The 17,602-nt window shown below is 63.8% G+C and overlaps 2 protein-coding genes and 1 long non-coding RNA gene across 14 annotated transcripts in view; 2 read left to right on the top strand and 1 right to left on the bottom strand.

The window, feature by feature from the left end:
- Nucleotides 1-332: 332 nt before the first annotated feature.
- On the bottom strand, nt 333-8,362 carry TMC8 (transmembrane channel like 8). Its single transcript, XM_046676666.1, is given in 16 exon segments — nt 333-1,137; nt 1,716-1,794; nt 2,153-2,311; nt 2,402-2,532; nt 2,692-2,875; nt 3,075-3,172; nt 3,501-3,624; nt 4,730-4,869; nt 5,171-5,341; nt 5,693-5,840; nt 6,161-6,297; nt 6,808-6,890; nt 7,184-7,199; nt 7,201-7,334; nt 7,692-7,840; nt 8,037-8,362. Coding segments are annotated over 16 exon segments (2,265 nt in total). The 3' UTR covers nt 333-951.
- Nucleotides 1,700-6,186, top strand: LOC124247424 (uncharacterized). Of its 2 annotated transcripts, none has more exons than XR_006890720.1 (4): nt 1,700-1,817; nt 5,102-5,260; nt 5,754-5,787; nt 6,060-6,186. It is a non-coding gene; the product is annotated as an uncharacterized LOC124247424 (long non-coding RNA). The 2 variants fall into 2 exon arrangements; XR_006890721.1 differs by having other exon boundaries at nt 1,701-1,817; nt 5,129-5,260.
- A 283-nt stretch (nt 8,363-8,645) lies between the features above and the next one.
- Nucleotides 8,646-17,602, top strand: part of TMC6 (transmembrane channel like 6) — an 18,382-nt gene continuing 9,425 nt past the window's right edge. For 2 of the 11 annotated variants that reach the window (XM_046676664.1, XM_046676665.1), the window contains exons 1-9: nt 10,359-11,155; nt 13,012-13,150; nt 13,303-13,454; nt 13,623-13,718; nt 14,006-14,164; nt 15,768-15,873; nt 16,026-16,122; nt 16,381-16,638; nt 16,989-17,179. In XM_046676664.1, coding sequence (XP_046532620.1) covers nt 13,095-13,150; nt 13,303-13,454; nt 13,623-13,718; nt 14,006-14,164; nt 15,768-15,873; nt 16,026-16,122; nt 16,381-16,638; nt 16,989-17,179 — 1,115 coding nt within the window. In that variant the 5' untranslated portion in view covers nt 10,359-11,155; nt 13,012-13,094. The other 9 variants (XM_046676657.1, XM_046676659.1, XM_046676658.1 and 6 more) reach the window with 9 other exon arrangements.

Genomic DNA, 17,602 nt, shown 5'->3' with positions numbered 1-17,602 from the left:
CTCCCCGGGTTATAATCCTCACGTTGGCTGGAGTAGAACTCGCCGCCTTTTTTTGAGGAAGATTAGCCCTGAGCCAACTACTGCCAATCCTCCTCTTTTTGCTGAGGAAGACTGGCCCTGAGCTAACATCCGTGCCCATCTTCCTCTACTTTATATGTGGGACACCTACCACAGCATGGCTTTTGCCAAGCGGTGCCACGTCTGCACCCGGGATCCAAATCGGCGAACCCCAGGGCCACCAAAGCGGAACGTGCGCACTTAACCGTTGAGCCACCGGGCTGGCCCCTCACTTTCTCTCTCTTCACTATGGAATGGTCGACACCTGCAGGTCCCCAGGGTGAGGGACAGGAACAGCCTCCAAGCCCCATGCTGGGGCCGTGTGGCTCTGGAAGGCTGAGTCCAGGCCCAGCTCTGCCCCTAGTTGACTCACATTACTCAGCCTCTGTGGGTCTGGACTGCGTGACCCGTGAAGACAGACTAACAGGAGATTGTGTGTGGGGAGGACAACACGGGCTTACTCTAACTGTGGCTGGGTCTTCCCTTCACATGGGGGAGGGCTCCAAACTTTGACAACGGTGCTCCCCACTCCAAACAATTTCTGAGCACTCCCAATGCATGTATATCTATAAATTGCATTTATGGGTTACTACACTAATATATTATTTACATTATAAAACATTCAACAAAAATAGACTCTTTAAAGAACAGATAAAAATATAAATACAAGTTCCCATATTTTCTTCCTGCTGCCCACTTTGGCGTGCCCTGCTGGAGGGCCCACTGAGAGGGGTAGTGGTCACCAGGGGGCAGGAGAGTGGGGTAAGGGGGACCCTGGGGCAGGAGGTGGGTGGCTGCAGGTCTGGCCCTGAGGAGACTCTGGGTGGAGGCGGGGGTGTGAGTGCTAGCGGGATTGACAGGCGGGAACCGGGGCACCGCGTAGCCCAGCGGGACTCATGAGGGACGTCCCGGCCTGAGGGGTGTAGGGCCAGGGGAGCCCGGGCACGGGAATCCGGGGCAGAAGGATCGGGGGCGCGAAGCTCGGGAGTGCGGGAACTGGGGTCCCAGAGAGTCGCCGGGGTTGGGATCCGGGAGCAGCCGCGACAGGTCCTCCACCAGGTGCCACTTCTCCTGGACTTGCTGCAGGGGGAGCCAGCGGCCGGTTACGAGGGGCGCCTCCGGCCACGTGGGGGCGGTGGAGGCCGCAACTGGCCTGGCGCGGGCAGCTCAGCGGTCAGCCGGCCCCGGCCCCGGCCCCGGCCCCGCCCCGCCGGCCCCGCCCCACCACAGACCACGCCCCCAAGCCAGAGACCACGCCCCGTCACTGTTCCGGGTCCGGTCTGACGCCCGGCTCTGGTCCTGCCTAGGGTTAGAGACCACGCCCCCTGCAGAGTCCCGCCCCCAGCCAGAAGCCACGCCCCATTACATCCCGTCCGCATCTCCAGAAGGCCCCATCACGGTCCCGCCCCGGCCCGGTCCGAGACCACGCCTCCACCAAGGTCCCGCCCCCGCCCTCAGCCCAAGGCCACACTCCTAATAAACCCCTGTCCCCAAGCCTCGGGCTATATTCCTAACGTTTGACTCCCGACCTGAGTGAGGCCACGCTTGAGAAGCATGTTCCCTCCTTCCGCCTTCCCCGTTTTTACTGCCAGCCTCAGGCCACACTCCCGGACAGTCTCGCCCGCAGTTGGGAGTCACCCAGCCTGGCGGACACTCACCCACATCAGCTGCTTCCGGAGCCTCTGGATGGCCCTCGCATTGGCGTGGGACTGGGAGACGCACACGGTCAGGACAAGGCTTTGGACAGATGGGGATTCAAGGTCAGTCGCCCCTCCCCACTTGCGCCCTCCCCACTCGAGTCTCTTAGAAATGCTTCCTGGGGTCTCTCCTCTCCTTCCCTCCCCGGGTCGCTGAGCCCCTCTCCTCGAAATGTCAATAAGTATAACTCAACGGCTGCACTGGGCTTCCAGCGCGTCTGCACCAGGCAGTGTGCCTCCCCTGTGGTCATTTAAGGTGCCTGCTTTACAGGTGAGGCCCCGTGGGGGCTGCCCAGGGGCCGAGGAGGAACTGCCAGGCCCATGCTGGAGTGCGCATGGGAGGGAGAACCCCCCTCCCAGCTGCCTCCTCCCTTCACCCCTGTTGTCCTGAGAGGCACCTGAGCAGGATGAGGAGGGGGAAGCTGAAGGCATGGGAGCCGAGGTAGTGGAGGGCACGCTGGCCGAGGGGTGGGAGCCGGAGGGCCACCAGCTCCGGGACCACCTGCCAGGGGGCTGAGTAATTGGTGAAGAGGCCGCAGTCCCAGGAGGAGTGGACGCTGAGGAGAGATGGCCAGAGGGTGGGCGGGGTCAGGGCCCTGGGTGAGGAGCTGCTTGCTCGCCAGCCTCCCGCCCCTCTGCTCCCTCACCTGCTGACCACATAGCCCAGGGGCACAGTGGCCAGGAGCAGGCCCAGGATGAGCACCAGCTGGAAGAAGAAGGTGGAGCTGGAGGCGCGGAATCGCCGAAGGGATGCCGTGGAGTTCCGCAGGAGGGTGTACTGGGAGCAAACAACAACGGGGGGGGGGGGGGGGGGCCCCGGTGGGGGGGCCAGGGGGGTGGGGCCCCCGGGGGGGGGGGGGGGGGCGGTGTGAGGCAGGATGTAAGCCCCGCTCTGCTGACAGGTGCACCCCCTGCTCCCTCCCAACCCGTGAGCTACCTTCTTGATCTGGAAGGTGAGGAAGATGAAAGCACTGTTGAGCAGTGGCAGCAGAGGGCAGTAGAAGAGGCCCATCCAGGTGACCGTCTGCCCCGCCACAATGTCCAGCACGTTCTTGGGCACCAGGAACTCCTCCCGGCCCAGCCAGGCCCAGAACGGGCCCGAGAATCGCTCCACCAACAGCCTGGGAGAGGGGAGTGTCCAGGTACCCACCACCCGGGAGAAGCGTGTGGACCACACCAGTCACGGTCACGGACCATCACACACTCACTTGCCGGACGCACACATGTGTAGAACTGCTCACCCTTGGCTGTGACCACTGGCCATCCCCTGACATGCCCAGGCCACCCCCATTCTCCCTGTGGTGTCCCCACATGGCTCACCTCCTAGGTAGGGTGACAAGGAAGGCAGAGGCCACCGTGAGGAGAAAGTTGAAGATGCTCAGCTTGTACAGCTCCTCCCCCACCGAGTTCTCCCAGCACTGGGGCAGAGGAGGGACCTGTCACCACCCACCGTCCCCAGCTGCCCCTCACCTGCCCGTTGTGGGGTCTCTGTGGTACAGGAGCCTTGCCTGCAGTCTGACATGATTGCTAAGTTAAAACCTGTGCCTCGAGGATAACATTTGGGTAGGGAAACTGCCACCCTGCAATGGCATCTCATGTGATGTGAGTGGCGCCTCCTGGAGGTGTGCTGCTGGCTGGGCAGCTCTGCCCACAGGCTCTCAGCAAGGACAGACCCAGAGAGGGACAAGGAGATCAAAGAGCTGGGGCTTTGTGGAGAGGAACAGGAGGGACAGCCCTGATGGTCACCTGGTAGTCGCAGGCGTCATAGCCGTAGGACTTGCAGCTGGTCTTGTTTCTGCCGATGCACAGCACGGTCTGGCCCAGCGAGAAGGAGAACATTCCCAGGCTGGCCAGCTTCAGCACCACGCACCTGGGGGGTGGGGACTGTGTCAGGGGGCAGAGTCCAGGGACACGGGCACACTCTACCCAGGATCCAGGTGTGCTGATATCTGCCTGAGAGCATGTCTCTCCTGGGCCCAGGCCCCTCCAAATCCAGAGTGCACCCTCCTTCCAGCCTGCTTCATCCGTGGCAATGTTTCCCAAAGTGTGTTCCCTAGAATTCCAGTCTCCAGATGATTCATGGGAAAAGTGTTCTCTTTTAAAATCAGTTTGGGAAACACTGCACAGTTCAGCCGGCCTCAGCCCACACCTGGCCTGTTGACTCACAGGCATATACGGGCCTTCAGTTTCCTAATTGCAGGTGACATCTCTTTCTTCCACCACCTGTTCATACCCTAGTCCACTCACGCTGCCTCCTGAATCACACATCGTGCACACGTACTCCTGGTTAATGCATAACCGGGTTGTGCAGGCAGGACGGCCTAACCCGGAGCCATCGCGTGCACATTATATCCAAGCGTGGACTTTGAGTGCTGCCGCGTGGCAGGAGTCCGGCGGGGAACGGCGGTTCTTCTGTTGAGGGAGGCTGGGACAGGGGTGGTAGCGGCTTATTTTTTATCTCTCATCCTTTTGAGCACTTTAAGTTTTTTACCATGTGCTTGTGCTATTAACTATTCAAAAAACAGGTTCAAACCAAGCACGGTCAACCTTGGAGGAAGGCTGAAGGGGCTCCAGACAGCTCCTGCTCCAGGGAAGCAGAAGGAAAGCAGACAGAGCCGAAGGCGGGGGCGGCAGAGGGAGAGAGAAGCCGGTGCAGCTCAGTGGGGGGTTCAAAGAGGGGCTGGGGGGTCCAAGGAGGGACCTTAGTCCTGAGGGGGGAGGCAGAGCCGAGCACGGGGCAGAGGAGAGCTCGCCTTTGAACCTGCACCCAGGAGGCATGAGGAGATTGACCTTGGCCAAGGCACTTTGTCCCTGCAAACCTCAGTTTCCTCATCGGTCCGATGGGGATGAGGATGGTGCTGACTTCACAGCTCACATGAGGGTTGTCAGATAAGGGGTGTAAACCCTCAGGCCCTCCCTGCCTTCCTCTCCCTCCAGACGATGTCCCACCTCTCAGTCTCAAGGGGCACACTCACCACATAAGGGTGAGGTTGACCTCAGTGTTGGGAGAGTAGTTTTCCAGCTGGACCAGGAAAACAAACAGCAGGGGACCCAGAAAGTTGACCAGGGCAATGACCCCAGGGGGCAGGTACTGGAGTAGCACAAACAGGGACTCCTGTGGGGAAAAGCAAGGAAGGAGGTGCCGATGCTGGAGGGGCCCCACCAGCTCCCCCATCCCCTACGAGCCCCTCAAGTGTAACTCTGGGACAGGCCCAGCATCCAGAAGCCCACGGGCTATTCCCAGTGGCAGCATGGCTGTCAGGGGCATGTCCACAGGGAGAGCCGGTCTGATCTGGCCGTGACAAATTGCTTTAACCTCTCTGAGCCTCAGTTTCCTCATCTCCAAGGTGGGACCACCCCATCTCCTCCTACAGTTCTGGCCAGGATTAAGTGAATGTATGTCAGTCGCCTGGTACCTCCTTGTTGTCCTGCGAATACTTGGTGGCCCAGAAGATGGCACTGATGGCCCCGACCACCAGGAGCCCAATGAGGATGTTGACCCGCAGGTAGGTGAGCAGGTGGCAGACCCTCTGGGCCCGGGTCTGTTGCTGCTTCAGCAGGAAGCGATGCCCCTCCTCCAGCTCCACCTGTCACGGGGCGGCCAGAGGCAGTTTAGGGCTGGCCCCCATGGGTCAGGGGGGCCGCCAGACAGACCCAGGCCCAGGTCAGGGGTGGGGGGAGACAGGCTGCCAGGATCTAGGCAAAGTTGTGGTGACACTGGGGCGGGCAGGGACAAGCTGAAGGTGGCAGTAGGTTTTATCTAGATTCCCCCTCGCTCCCTTGCACTGTGCAGGTGAGCGCTCACAATCAAACACCAGCACAGCCCCTGCCTCCAGCTATAACACCCTGTGCACATGTGACATATACGTGGTCACAAATGCTCTCACACTCATTCACACTCACACACACCTCACACTCACACATGCCCTCGCACGCACCTTGAACTCATTGCTGATCTCGTGCTTCTTGATGGTGGACGCTTGCTCTCCCTGGATGCAGAAGTCCCAGGAGGAGAAGACCTTGGCACTGAGAGGTGACTTGTACTCCTGGCCCAGGAACAGCTTCTGTGGCAGCCCTTTCACCATCCTGGAGGGGCGGGAGGCCAGGGCCCGTGAGGGAGGTGCATCTCCCGTCCTGGCTGGGCTCCGGGTCTGGGTGGGAAGCCCCTGGCAGCCCCAGGAGCAGGCTTTGGCCTCGGCCTGGGTGGGGGGTGGGCATCCAGGGGCGGTGGTGCCTGACCCTGAAGTCTGCAGCTGGGGACACAGAGTTTGGTCCCTGGAACCACTGATGAGTCTTACTGAACAGGGGCCAGGGCCTTCCTGATGACCTGGGAGTGCCATGCCAAGGGAGGGTGATCAGGGAAGACCCCCTGGGAGGAGGCAGAGGCGTGGGGCACCCCCTCTCACCGCCGGAGAGTCCCACAGAAGCAGAGGAGTAGGGAGGCCAGCGGGCTCAGGAGGTAGGCCAGGCGGATGCTGTATGCTGAGCTGCTCTCAGGCCCCGCCCGGTACGCGCCATAAAAGAGATAGGTGTTGTTGAAGGCCTGGGGATGTGGATGATGACACCTGAGCGAGAGGCTGTGCCAGGCTGTGTGCTAAATGCTTTCCCTGTATTAATTCATTAACTCTTACAATGACCCCATCAGGTAGGGAGTAAGAGTATCCCCATTTCACAGAGGTTCAGAGGGGTTAGGCAACTTGCCCAAGGCCACACAGCTTTGAGGAAGAGCCAGGACTGGAATACTGGAGCCTGCAGGGTAACTACTCATGGCTTCCAGGGATGAAGGTGGGGTGGTGCGTGTCCCAGAGGCCTGGACACTTCTCTCCTCTCATCCCCTGCACCCCCACCCCAGCTGGGCTCTGAGGGCAGTGGGCCTGGGCTGTGCACAGTGGCCTCAGCCTCTCTCTGACCCCATCACTGGCATGGCCAGTGTAAGACCGTCCACCTGGACGCCAAAATGTCTTTGGAGGCGTAGGGATCCTCTTGGACTAGGGTCCCCTGAGACCAGTTCTCTGGGTTCCCCAGCCCCCTGGTCCTTAGGAGACCCACTCACCCTGCCAGTTAAAACATTCCAAAGTTGATTGTGAAACCTGGGAACACCAGTCTGGGACTGGTGGCCACTGGAGCACTGGAGGGCTATCGAGGAGAGAGAGGGGGCCAATACAGAAGGGTCCCCAAGGCATAGGCGAGGCTCTGCCCCTACCCGCTCCAGAGTCCCCTGCCGCCGGGAGGCCTGAGCAGAGCCCTGGGGATGTCAGGAGGTGTGCCATGCAAAAGGCGCAGGCAGGGAGAGTCCCAGGGCGGGACCCAAGCAGGAGGATGCCCAGGGTCAGGACACAGAGGGTCAGGCAACACTCGGAGCCCTGGACCCGCCCCCAGGGTGCAGGTGAGCTCCCGGGCACTACTCCCTCCGTGGGCCAAGCACTCACTGAAGTTAAGGGGGGGGGCCTGGGTCAGGGGGGCGCAGCCAGACCAGGGGCAGCAGGACGAAGCCACCGGTCAGAAGCAGAGTCAGCAGGTTGAGCAGCAGCAGGAAGCGAAGGAAGGTGAAGTAGGACTGGATTCCGGTGCCAAAGAGGCCTATTGGGAGAACAGCAGGTGGGTCAGGGAGGCACCGAGCCAGGGACCCCGCTAGGAATCCGAGGGCTGTGGGATGTGAAGGCTACGGGCTGTGGGTGACCAGTCTCACGGGGACCTCGGTTTAGTTGCCGCGGTGGGAGGCCTCAGCAGCAGTACCTCTGACGGCCACCAGGGGGTGCTGCCACCCGCCAAGATTGGGCCGTGGGTCCAGGGGCAGAGGCGGATGTGTGAGGATGGGGGGTTGGGTGGTGCGGACCGAGACCGACAATGGCAAGCGGGATGATGCCCTCCTCCCGTTTCTTAACTGGACACTGAGACTGCAGCGAGGGGAGGTGGGGGTTGGGGTGCAGGTCCTACCCCCGATCTCGTAGAGAGCCCCCTCCCAGAGCCCAAAGCCCCGGGCCAGCCTCTGCGCCGCCTCCCTCAGGCGTCCTCCCGCCATCCGCCGCCGGCGCCGCCACCGCTGCCAGCACGAGGTCTTCACCCCCTCGGGCTCCCGCAGCTGCCTGGGGTGGGGTGGGGATGGAGGCGCCCCTGTGTCACCCACCGTGCCCCCTCGGCCAGGCCGAGCTGCGCCATGGGCCGAGGGAGTCTTGCCACTGCTGGTGATTTCCACGCCCCCACCCAACAGGTGCATCTTCGCGGTGCCTCCCCCACCCCCACCGCTCGGCCTCGGCCGTGTCCTGGGCCCCGGGCACCCACCGGATGAAGCGCTTGTCCACCATGGCGTAGGGCAGCGCCCGCACGGGCTCCCGCGAGGAGCAGAGCCGCTCCATCTCCTGCTCCCACAGCTCCTCGCCCACCGGCTCGGGTTCTGGCTCCCCGGAGACCCGCTCCGAACATACCGACAGCTGGGGCAGCATCTCTGGAGGCGGGCAGGGGGTGGTGTTGCAGGCGCCGGGCTGGGACCCCCGCTTCCCAGGAGAGATGTGGGGCGCCTGTTGGGCGAGCCTCAAGTTCTTGGCTCTGGCAAGCCCAGACTTGAAGGCAAAGAATCCTGTTGGAGGAGATTTGGGCTCAGTCCCCATCCACCTCTAAAGCAACACAGGGCCAGGGGCCTCAGTTTCCCCATCTGTCAAATGGAGAGAAAGGTCCAAAGGGCACGGAAGGATGGGACTGTCACAGACAAAGCCAAGGCCAGGGGTGGCCCCAGATAAGCGCGGGGGTTTTGGGGGGAGGTCCGGGGCAAGGCCTGCTTCAGGACACCCTCACCTGCTACCTGTGGCCGCAGGCCTTTCCCGTCACCCTTTGGCCGGAGACAATTCCGGCTCTCTCCACGTGCTGATCTCCCCTTGGGGAGACGTCCCTGCACCAAAACTGGGCATCCTGCAGCACCCCGGATCCGGACGTACTGGGACCTCCTTCTGTCTTCTGTCTTGTGGTCCAGCCCCCAGGACTGGGTCTGCCTCGGTCCCCCATGGACCCCAGGTGAGGAGGCGTGGCCACAGCCCCAGCCGTGGGAAAGGGACGAAAGGACCCCTCTGCAGCGGCTCTCCCTCCCTCCCACCACGGCCCCCAGCAGTCCCTCGGCCGCAATTCTCTCTCCCACCTCCTCACGATCCGCCTCCTCCCCCTACCCTGCACCCATCTCACCTGGGGACAAGAGATCAAGGCCCCTTAGAAGCCCCCTCCTCGGACCGGCTCCCGCGCCGCCAGGCGGGGCAGTGAGGGAGCCGAGGGGAGGGGTCACATGACAGGAACCCCAGCTCCCCCCGCCGTCTCCTCCCCGCCACCCCTCTGCCCCCCTCCGGCAGTTTCCTCATCGCTCCACTGAGGCCGGCACTTCCTGGGCGCGCGGGGCGCAGGCGGGCAGGTGAGAGGCGCGCTCGGACTCCCGGCGGCGGAGCCTGGGACGCGCTGCGCGGGGGTCGCGCGCTGCCTCCTCGCGTGGGGCGGGGGCGACCGCGCCGGCGTCGGGCCGGCTCCTTCGGCTGCCGCCTTCCCGGCCCCCGGGGCCGTGCTGTGGCCGTTCCGACCGAGCCGGCGCTGCTCCTGCGCGCTCGCCCTGGCCCGCTCCCCTCCCCTCCGGCCTGGGGGGCGGCAGCCTGACGCGGGCAGGGCTGGGGGCGCAGGGGTCCGGCTCCTAATCGGCCAGTCGCCCCAGCTTGGCTGGGCGGGCGCGATAGTGGTTGGCTCCATCACATCGGGCTGAGTTATTTCTCAACTTCCCGCCTCTGCCGTTGGCGCCGAGGCCAAGGCGCCGGGCTAGCACCCGGCCTTTAGTGCTCACTCAGAAATCCACTCCACTCATGACTTGCTCAGGCCAAGGTCATCTTGGCCATTTTTCTCTCCTGGGATCCCCTGGGCACCCCGCGCTCCTGCCCTTCCTCCTTGCTCCCTCTCCACCAACTTTAGGGCCGGCTCATTTCATAGCTGAGCTCCGATGGCTTGTCTGCTTCCCCGCCTGGCTCCCCAGTTGGTTTCCAAGCCTCTCCTCTATGCCAGGCCCCTAGCTTGGCGCGGGTGCTGGGGACACAGTGGGCTCAGAGAGTGGGAAGGCAGAGAGCAGTCAGTAGGAAGTGGCAAGTGCTCCAAAAGGATTCAAGCCAGGAGGGCTCCCCAGAGGAGGAGACCTTCCAGTTGGGCCTGGGGTCATGTGAGTGCAACTCAGCTGGGGCATGGGTGTGTGTGGGGGGCAGTGGGAGGAGGGGCCTGGGCTGAGCAGGCCTGGGTCTCCACCCCCAGGTGCCCGTGCCAGGATCCAGCCTGAGCTAACCCCCTCGGGAAGCACGCTGGCAGCCGCACAGGCCCCACCCTGGCCCACCTCTGGCCAGCCCAGGCCCTGGACCTCTTCTCTGGAGCTGCATTAGGTCTCTTCATTCGGGCATCCTGGCTTTGCCCACCCGTTCTGCCCTCTAGGGGCCCTCTCCTTCCTTTCCCCCTGCCTGCCTCTCCAGGCCTCTCCCGCCCAGGAGTGTCCCCCACCGGCCGTCCACATCCCAGCCCTTTTCTCAAATCCGCGCAGCCTCTCCTGTAGCCTCTTGGTCGGAGTTCTCGGTGGAGCTCCCAGGTGGGCAAGACTCAGGCCCTGGCGGGTGACACGAGGCTGATGAACCCCTCAGCCCCCATGTCCTCAGCTGTGAACTAGGACACAGCGCCTGACTCCCTGGCTTGTGGGGAATACCAGAGAAAACAGCACTGGGGACGGTCACAAAGTGTCAGTCCTCCCGGAGCCTGCCCCCTCCTCCCCACCCAGCACACAGGAAGCGCCCTGCACTCTGGTCAGGAACAGCAGAAGCCACGCCCACGTCGGAGGGGGAGACAACCCCGGCCTGCAGCCGGCTCGGGAGTTTGTCGCAGGAGGCTGTGCGGGAGGAAGGGGTTACCCAATGGGCCTCACAAGGCGCCTATCAGTGGGGCTTTGCAGCATTGTGTTATTTGGATAATTGCCCTGGGAAGAGGGCGAGTCTGGAATTACTATCCCCATTTGAAACCTGGGGAAACTAAGTCCTACAGGAATTGGGGACTTCAAGCAGAGGTTGGGATCCACCCAGACGCTTGGCTGCCTGTACCCTGCCCCAGCCTCAGGGTGGGGTGCGAGGAGGGGTCGGAAGTTGGTTGGGACAGGGCGCAGCCGCCCGGGCCGAGCCGGGTCACGTGACTCCGGAGGCCCGCCGCCACGTGGGCCGGGCCGGGCGGTGCAGCTCCCTCTGGCCCCGCCAGGCCTGTGACGGTCAGAGGTCGCCCCCTGGGCCCTCGATCACTCCGTCCCCCTCACCCCGCCGTCCCTCCCCCAGGTGGTGGAGCCCAGACCGTGTTTGCTGGCGGACAGGTGAGCCGCTCGTGGGCGCGCAGGGCCGCTCCTCTCCGGCACCTTCCAGGTACGCGGCCTGGATCGGTGCTGCGTCCGGGCGGAGGCAGACCCCGGGCTTGGGGGCGGCGCCCTCGTCCTCCCAACCCCAGCTCTTCCCCAGCGGCCGGGCGGCTCCACCCCCTCCGAATTCCTTGGGGTCTGGGGCCACTGGGCAGTGAGTTCCCTCCCAGGTCCTCCCGGATCTCCCGGGGTTTGACTCTCCCCAGAGGGGCGGGGGCGGGGTAACGCAGCCTCCAGGCCACACCATCCGCTGGGGGCACCAGGGAGAGGCCGGTGGTGTGTGCCCGGAACCGGGATGGGGAAAGGTAGGGGGTGGGGGAGGCAGGTCGCCCAGGCCGGTACAACTGGCTGGAAGTGGGGGAGTGGGAGCCTGACGGGGCAGGGGTCAGGGGCTCCTGGAGTTGCGGCTGCCCCTGGGCTGCAGGTCGTCCTGGGCAGCAGCGGCTCCTGGAGGCATCGCTGCCGGCTGGAGTGGGGTTCCTGGAAATGGGCCCCACCCTGTCCCTCCCCACCTGGCTCAGGGCTCAGGAATGGTGCTCCCCGGAAACTCCTACGGACCTGCCCGAACCTGGTAGGGGTAGGGTGCCTGGGCGCTTGGTACCAGCCGGGCGGAAGTCCTTGGTGCCAGTGCCCAGGTGAACTCCCATCCCCGGGGAAGGCAGCCTGGGCCCCAGGCCAAAGCCTCTGAGCCCGGCTCACCTCGTCCTGCTCCCATCCCCACGCCCACTCCCTGCCTGGTGGAGAAGGGGTGGGTGGGGAGGCCTGTGGGTCCCAGCATGGGAGGGTGTGTCTGTGCAGGAAGGGGTTCCTGCTCCAGCGACTGGATTAGGGGGCACGCTGTCAGCCCCACCTCCAGCTGCTTTCCCATTGCAGGCCAAGTGGGGGCCCTCTGACCCATCTCTCCCCACGCTGTGCTCCGGCTGGAGGGAGGGGGAAGGGGCTGGGATTGTATGGGGCCTGGACTCAGGGGCTGGACCTCCTGCACGCGCCTAAGTGAGGGGTCCGTCTGGGCGCAGCCCTAGTGGCACCTGCTCTGTGTGCACACCTGAGCCTTGCTGGAGGAAGCCCCCTTGGGCTGAGCCAGTGGCTGAGTTCCTGGGAGTGAGGGTGGGGAGGAGGGCACAGGGCAGGGGAGAGCTGGGCCGCAGCCTGCGGGACTCCGCTGCTGGTTGGCACTTGTTACCTCCGCCCCACTCCCACGGGGTGAAGAGCCCAGACAAGGCCGCCCTGGTTCCAGTTGTCCCGGGTGACGGCAGAGCCTTCTGCCTGGACAAAGGCAGCTTGTTTAATGCCCGGCCCCCTCCCCCCAGCCAGCTGGCCTGGCCCGCCCTTGGGGTGATGGAATGGAGGGGAGCTGTTCTCCTGAGAACCGTCGCCCTTGCAGCCCCCCGCATGACCTGGAGTGATCGCTGTGTGTGTGTGTGTGAGGGGGGATGCTGAGGGGGGACACAGTGGCCTGGGGCTGGGGGCGGGTGAGGGCTAGCTGTCTGCAGGGCAGGATTTCCTGTGAGAGGAAGTGCTGTGGGTTTCGGGGCGGGCAGGGAAGATGTCAGAGCTGCCCTGACCATTCTCACCCGGAGGGTGGCGGCCCTGGGGGACACACCCCCTTCCCATTTCCCAGGGACTGGTGCCATTGAGGAAACCAATGGGGAACTGCCCAGACGCCACTCCCTTCCTTCCTCTCTCCCTCCGCCCATTCTAGCATGAGGTTTATTTGAGGCCACCCATGTGACCATGTGTTGGCGATGGATGGGGGCAGGGTGGGGGCTCAGCTAGCTTCCCACGGCCCCCAGGGAGCAGGCAGTTGGTGGGGTGGGCAGGCGCTGGAGGCCAGCCTGAGTGCCACGCTCCATCTCTCCTCAGATGGGCTTCGGGAGGCTTCGGAGGCTGTGCCCGGGCTCTGAGCGGCCCTAGGTCTGCAGGCTGGCTGGGCGTGGGCCGCAGACATGGCCCAGCCGCCAGCCTTTGTCTTCAACATCCTGGAGACCCCAGAGGACCAGGGGTAAGTGCTGGGGGGCTGGGGGGCTGCGGGGCTGGGATGTGTCACCTGCAGGCAGAGGCCGTTTGGACCACTGCCGGATAGAAGGGGCAGGCTACTGGGGAGAGGGCTGGGTCAGCCCCAGCCTGAATTCCCACCCCCCGTTCTCACCCCGGCAGCCAGGACCCCAGCCCCTATGATGAGAGCGAAGTGCACGACTCCTTCCACCAGCTCATTCAGGAGCAGAGCCAGCGGGCGGCTGAGGAGGGTCTGGAATTACGGGTCCTCCCCCAGAGGGAGCCGGGGCCCGAAACCCTGGGGGCCTCAGGTGAGCCTGCCTGGCCGCCCTGTGTGGTGCCGAGGGGTGCGGGCCTCCCCCACCTCTTGGGATGGCCGTCCCAGCAGTCTGTAGGCCGGGGTGGGGGGTGGGGAGGTGGGGAAGATTGCTGACCAGCAGGCTCTCCAGAACTTCTAGACATGTCTTTCTGCTTTGTAGGCAGTGGCCACCAGGCCCTCCTGGGGCCCGAGGGTGTCCCTGATTACAGCACGGCCACGCTCCGCATCTTGGCCAGCATGCCCAGTCGCACCATTGGTGAGTGAAACCCCAGCCCCTGGGCTGGGCCGGGGTTCCAGGCAGGGGTCTGTGTGCCTCAGAGCCAGGCCCTTTCGCCCGGCGCAGCCCCCTGCAGCCTCGCTGGGTTCTAAAAATGACTCCAGAGTCGTCACAGGGATAAAAATAGGCTCTTGGGAACCCAGTGGCATCTGAGGTCCCTTATAAAGAGACTTTACGGGCTCCTGGGGAGGGGGCTGCCTCTGCATCCACATGAGGGATGGGGAGGGGAGGCCCGGCCCTGCCTACCCTTACCGCCACGTCCACAGGCCGCAGCCGAGGCGCCATCCTCTCCCAGTACTACAACCGCACGGTGAGGCTGCGGCGCAGGGGCAGCCGGCCCCCTCTGGGGGGTGTGGGGCGCTCCGCCCGGCCCAGCCTCCGCCTCTATGACCTGGAGCTGGACCCCACGGCCTTCCAGGAGGAGGGTGAGTGAGTGAGGGGGGTCAGAGCCTCGGTGGGGAGGGGGTCAGGCTGGTTGGGGTGGGGGACCAGGAACACCGACCCAGGCTCCCCTCGCCCAGCAGGCTGCCTGAAGGCCCCCAACTGTGAGGTCCCTTTGCAGGGGTGGGGTCCCTGCCACTGGGGCAGAGAAGTGGGGCCTTTCAGACTGCGCAGGGTCTGGCCCACGACAGCAGGCCCACACGCTCCACAGCCTCTGTCGAGCGCTTGCAGTGTTGCAGATGCTTGTCTCGTCTTTGGGATGTGATGGTGGTAAGCAGGCCCCATCCAGCTCTCATGCAGCTTATGGTCTGCCCAGTGAAACAGATGGGAACCAAATAAACGGATAAGCGAGTGATTAAAGCTCAGATGCAGGCAATTGAGGAAAGGCACACAGCAGGAGAGCATCGTGGAACCGTCTAGACTAGAAGGATTCAGGGAGGCTTCCTGGAGGATGTGACACTAGGGCAGAGAGGGCATGTGCAAAGGCACTGAGGTCAGAGGCCCTGGCCTGTCTGAGCCACGTGGAGGCCAGTGCACCAGGGCTGGGGAACGAGGGAGACTGGTCATCTCGGGGCTCGGTCTCACAGCTAGTCTTCCCCCAGGTGATCTCTGGTGTTCAGGTTCCCAGAAGCTCCGGCACTTTCTTGGGGCCCCACCTGTTTCCTCCCTCAGTTTACCTCAGGCCCCCAAATAGGGGGTGATGGAGCAGTGTGGGTGGCACAAGCTCTGGGGTCAGAATGAATACCGGTTGCACTGTGCAAACAGGGCCAGGTGTCGGCATTCTGAGTGTCATCTCCTTTTTTTCCCAAAGATTGGCCTGGAGCTAACATGTGTTGCCAATCTTCTCTCTTTTTTTTCTTCTCCCCAAAGCCCCCCCAGTACACAGTTGTGTATTCTAGCTGTGGGTTCTTCTAGTTCTGTTATGTGGGATGCCGCCTCAGCGTGGCTTGGTGAGCGGTGCCAGGTCTGTGCCCAGGATCTGAACCAGCAAACCCTGGGCCACGGAAGCAGAGTGTACGACCGTAACCACTCGGCCACGGGGCTGGCCCCTGAGTGTCATTTCTTATCTGTAAAGTTGGGGTTGGAAAATGTAGAAGCCCCTCTCAGGGCAGTTGTGAAGATGAGAGGAGGTGGGGAGGGGGCGTCCCCGGGCCCCAGGGGAGGTGGAGCGGGACGGCGGTGGGGTTGGGACTCTCCTGCTGCTGAGCGGGGCTGGGGAGGCTCAGGTGCCCTGGGGGTCAGGACGATGCCAGTGCGGACCAGGAGGAGAGTCCGGGTCGAGGGAGGGGGCTTTGGGCTGGGCCTTGGAGGACACTGGGAGCTCGACAGAGGGGAGAGGGCACTCCGGGCTCTGGGGCAGACGTGGCAGAGCGAGGACGTCCAGTGCTGGTGTGAGACAGGCGGGCAGGGTGGCGTCTGGCATCTATGGTCCAGGCAGAGCGGAGCCATCGGGCCGGCAGGGCGGGCAGAGGCCTGTGTGGGGTGGGCAGCAGGGGCAGAGGCCCATCCAGGGTCATGGCCACAGGGGCGGGAGCGGGGAGGGACGCTTTGGGGAACTGACAGGACTCCCTCGTTCTTCTCCTGCAGAGAAGCGGACCCTCCTGGTGAAGGAGCTTCAAGGCCTGACAGTGGCCCAGCGGGACCACATGCTTCGCGGGATGCCCTTGAGTCTGGCTGAGAAACGCTCCCTGCGGTCAGTGCCCGTGGCCTTGGGCGGCCCCCAGGCCCACTTCCTTGGCTGGGCTGGGTGGTGGGCGAGAAGGGCCCGAGCCTGTGGCAGGTATTCCCCGGGGCGGGGTGCTGGGCCATCCCCAGACCAGGCCCTGATGCCGCCTCTGCCCCCAGGGAGGAGAGCTGGACCCAGAGCGGGAAGCAGAGGGGCCCGCAGGGCCGTCGAGGGCTCCTGCCCTGCTGTAGCCGGCTCCGATATGCCTGTGGCCTGGTAGGAGCCCCCTGGGCCGGCTTCCAGGCCTCCGTCCGGGGTGGGCTGGGGCAGCGGGCGGGCAGGGGCAGCCACTCTCCCTTCTTCCACTGTCCCGCTGTGGGGTCTCCCAGCCGTCAGCCTAGCTCCAGTGGTGTGGATGACCCCTGCCCTCCGCTGCCCCCTGCACCTCCAAGCTGGGCGCCCGGGCTCTTTGCGCAGAGCTGGCCGGCTCCCCTTGGGGCCTCGCCTGCAGGACCTTTTGCCCTGTCCCCACAGGCCTTGCACAGCCTGGGGCTGGCGCTGCTCTCAGCACTGCAGGCCCTGACGCCGTGGCGCTACGCCCTGAAGCAGATCGGGGGCCAGTTCGGCTCTAGCGTGCTGTCCTACTTCCTCTTCCTCAAGACCCTGCTGGCCTTCAACGCCCTCCTGCTGCTGCCGCTGCTGGCCTTCATCGTGGGCGTGCAGGCCGCCTTCCCGCCAGCCCCCGCGGACTCTGTCCCCACCTTCACGGGCCTGGAGCTCCTCACTGGTGGGGTGAGGGCTGGCAGGGGCAGGGGCAGGGGCTTTGGGCTGGTGGGTACACGCCCTGGTCACAGCTTCCCCCAGGGACCCCCCGCCTCCCCGAGTGCTGTGACTCCAGGTGTCCAGCCAGTTCTCCTCAGTCCTCTTGTCCTGATTTCGGTGGGGTCTGGGAAGCCCCAGGATGGCCTTGGTCCTTTGTCCACTTCTGCATTCTCGCTGCCCCTGCCCTCGCCCTTCTCCTGCTCTGCCTTTCTCCTTGCCCTGCCCTCGTGGGTGTGCTGCCTCTGCCTCGTGAAGCCTGAGGGTGGTCAGGTGTGGGGAGCGGGGAGAGTCCCTGCCTCAGCCGGGCCTCCTCCCTGCAGGGCCGCTTCTCCCACTCCGTCATGTACTACGGCTACTACAGTAATACCACGCTGAACCAGCTGTGTGGCCCCCCACTGGATGGCAGCCAGTGCACCCCTGAGGCGGGGGGCCTGCCCTACAACATGCCCCTGGCTTACCTCTTCACCATGGGCATGTCCTTCTTTATCACCTGCATCACCCTGGTGTACAGGTAAAGGCCCTTTACCATATGCCCCTGGCTCTGAGCACCACTGATCCATCCATCCATCCTTTCATCTGGCTACCCATTCATCTATCAGTCCCTCCATCCATCCATCCATCCATCCATCCATCCATATCCAACCATCCATCCATTAACCCACTTATCCAGCTGTCCATTCATCCATCAGTTCATCTTTCCATCCATCACTCTATCCGTCCATTCATGCATCCATCCATCCATTCATCCATCCATATTCATCCATCCATCCATTAATCCTTTCATCCAACTACCCATTCATCCATCAGTCCATCCATTCTTCCATCCATCCATCCTTCCATCCATTCACCCAGCTACCCATTCATCCATCACTCCATCCATCCATCCCTCCCTCCATCCATTCATCCAGCTGCCCATTCATCCATCAGTCTATCC

Source organism: Equus quagga, chromosome 11 (assembly GCF_021613505.1).
Source record: "Equus quagga isolate Etosha38 chromosome 11, UCLA_HA_Equagga_1.0, whole genome shotgun sequence".
In the NCBI taxonomy this organism is placed as follows: domain Eukaryota; kingdom Metazoa; phylum Chordata; class Mammalia; order Perissodactyla; family Equidae; genus Equus; species Equus quagga.
This window is presented reverse-complemented; position numbering and strand designations above follow the sequence as displayed.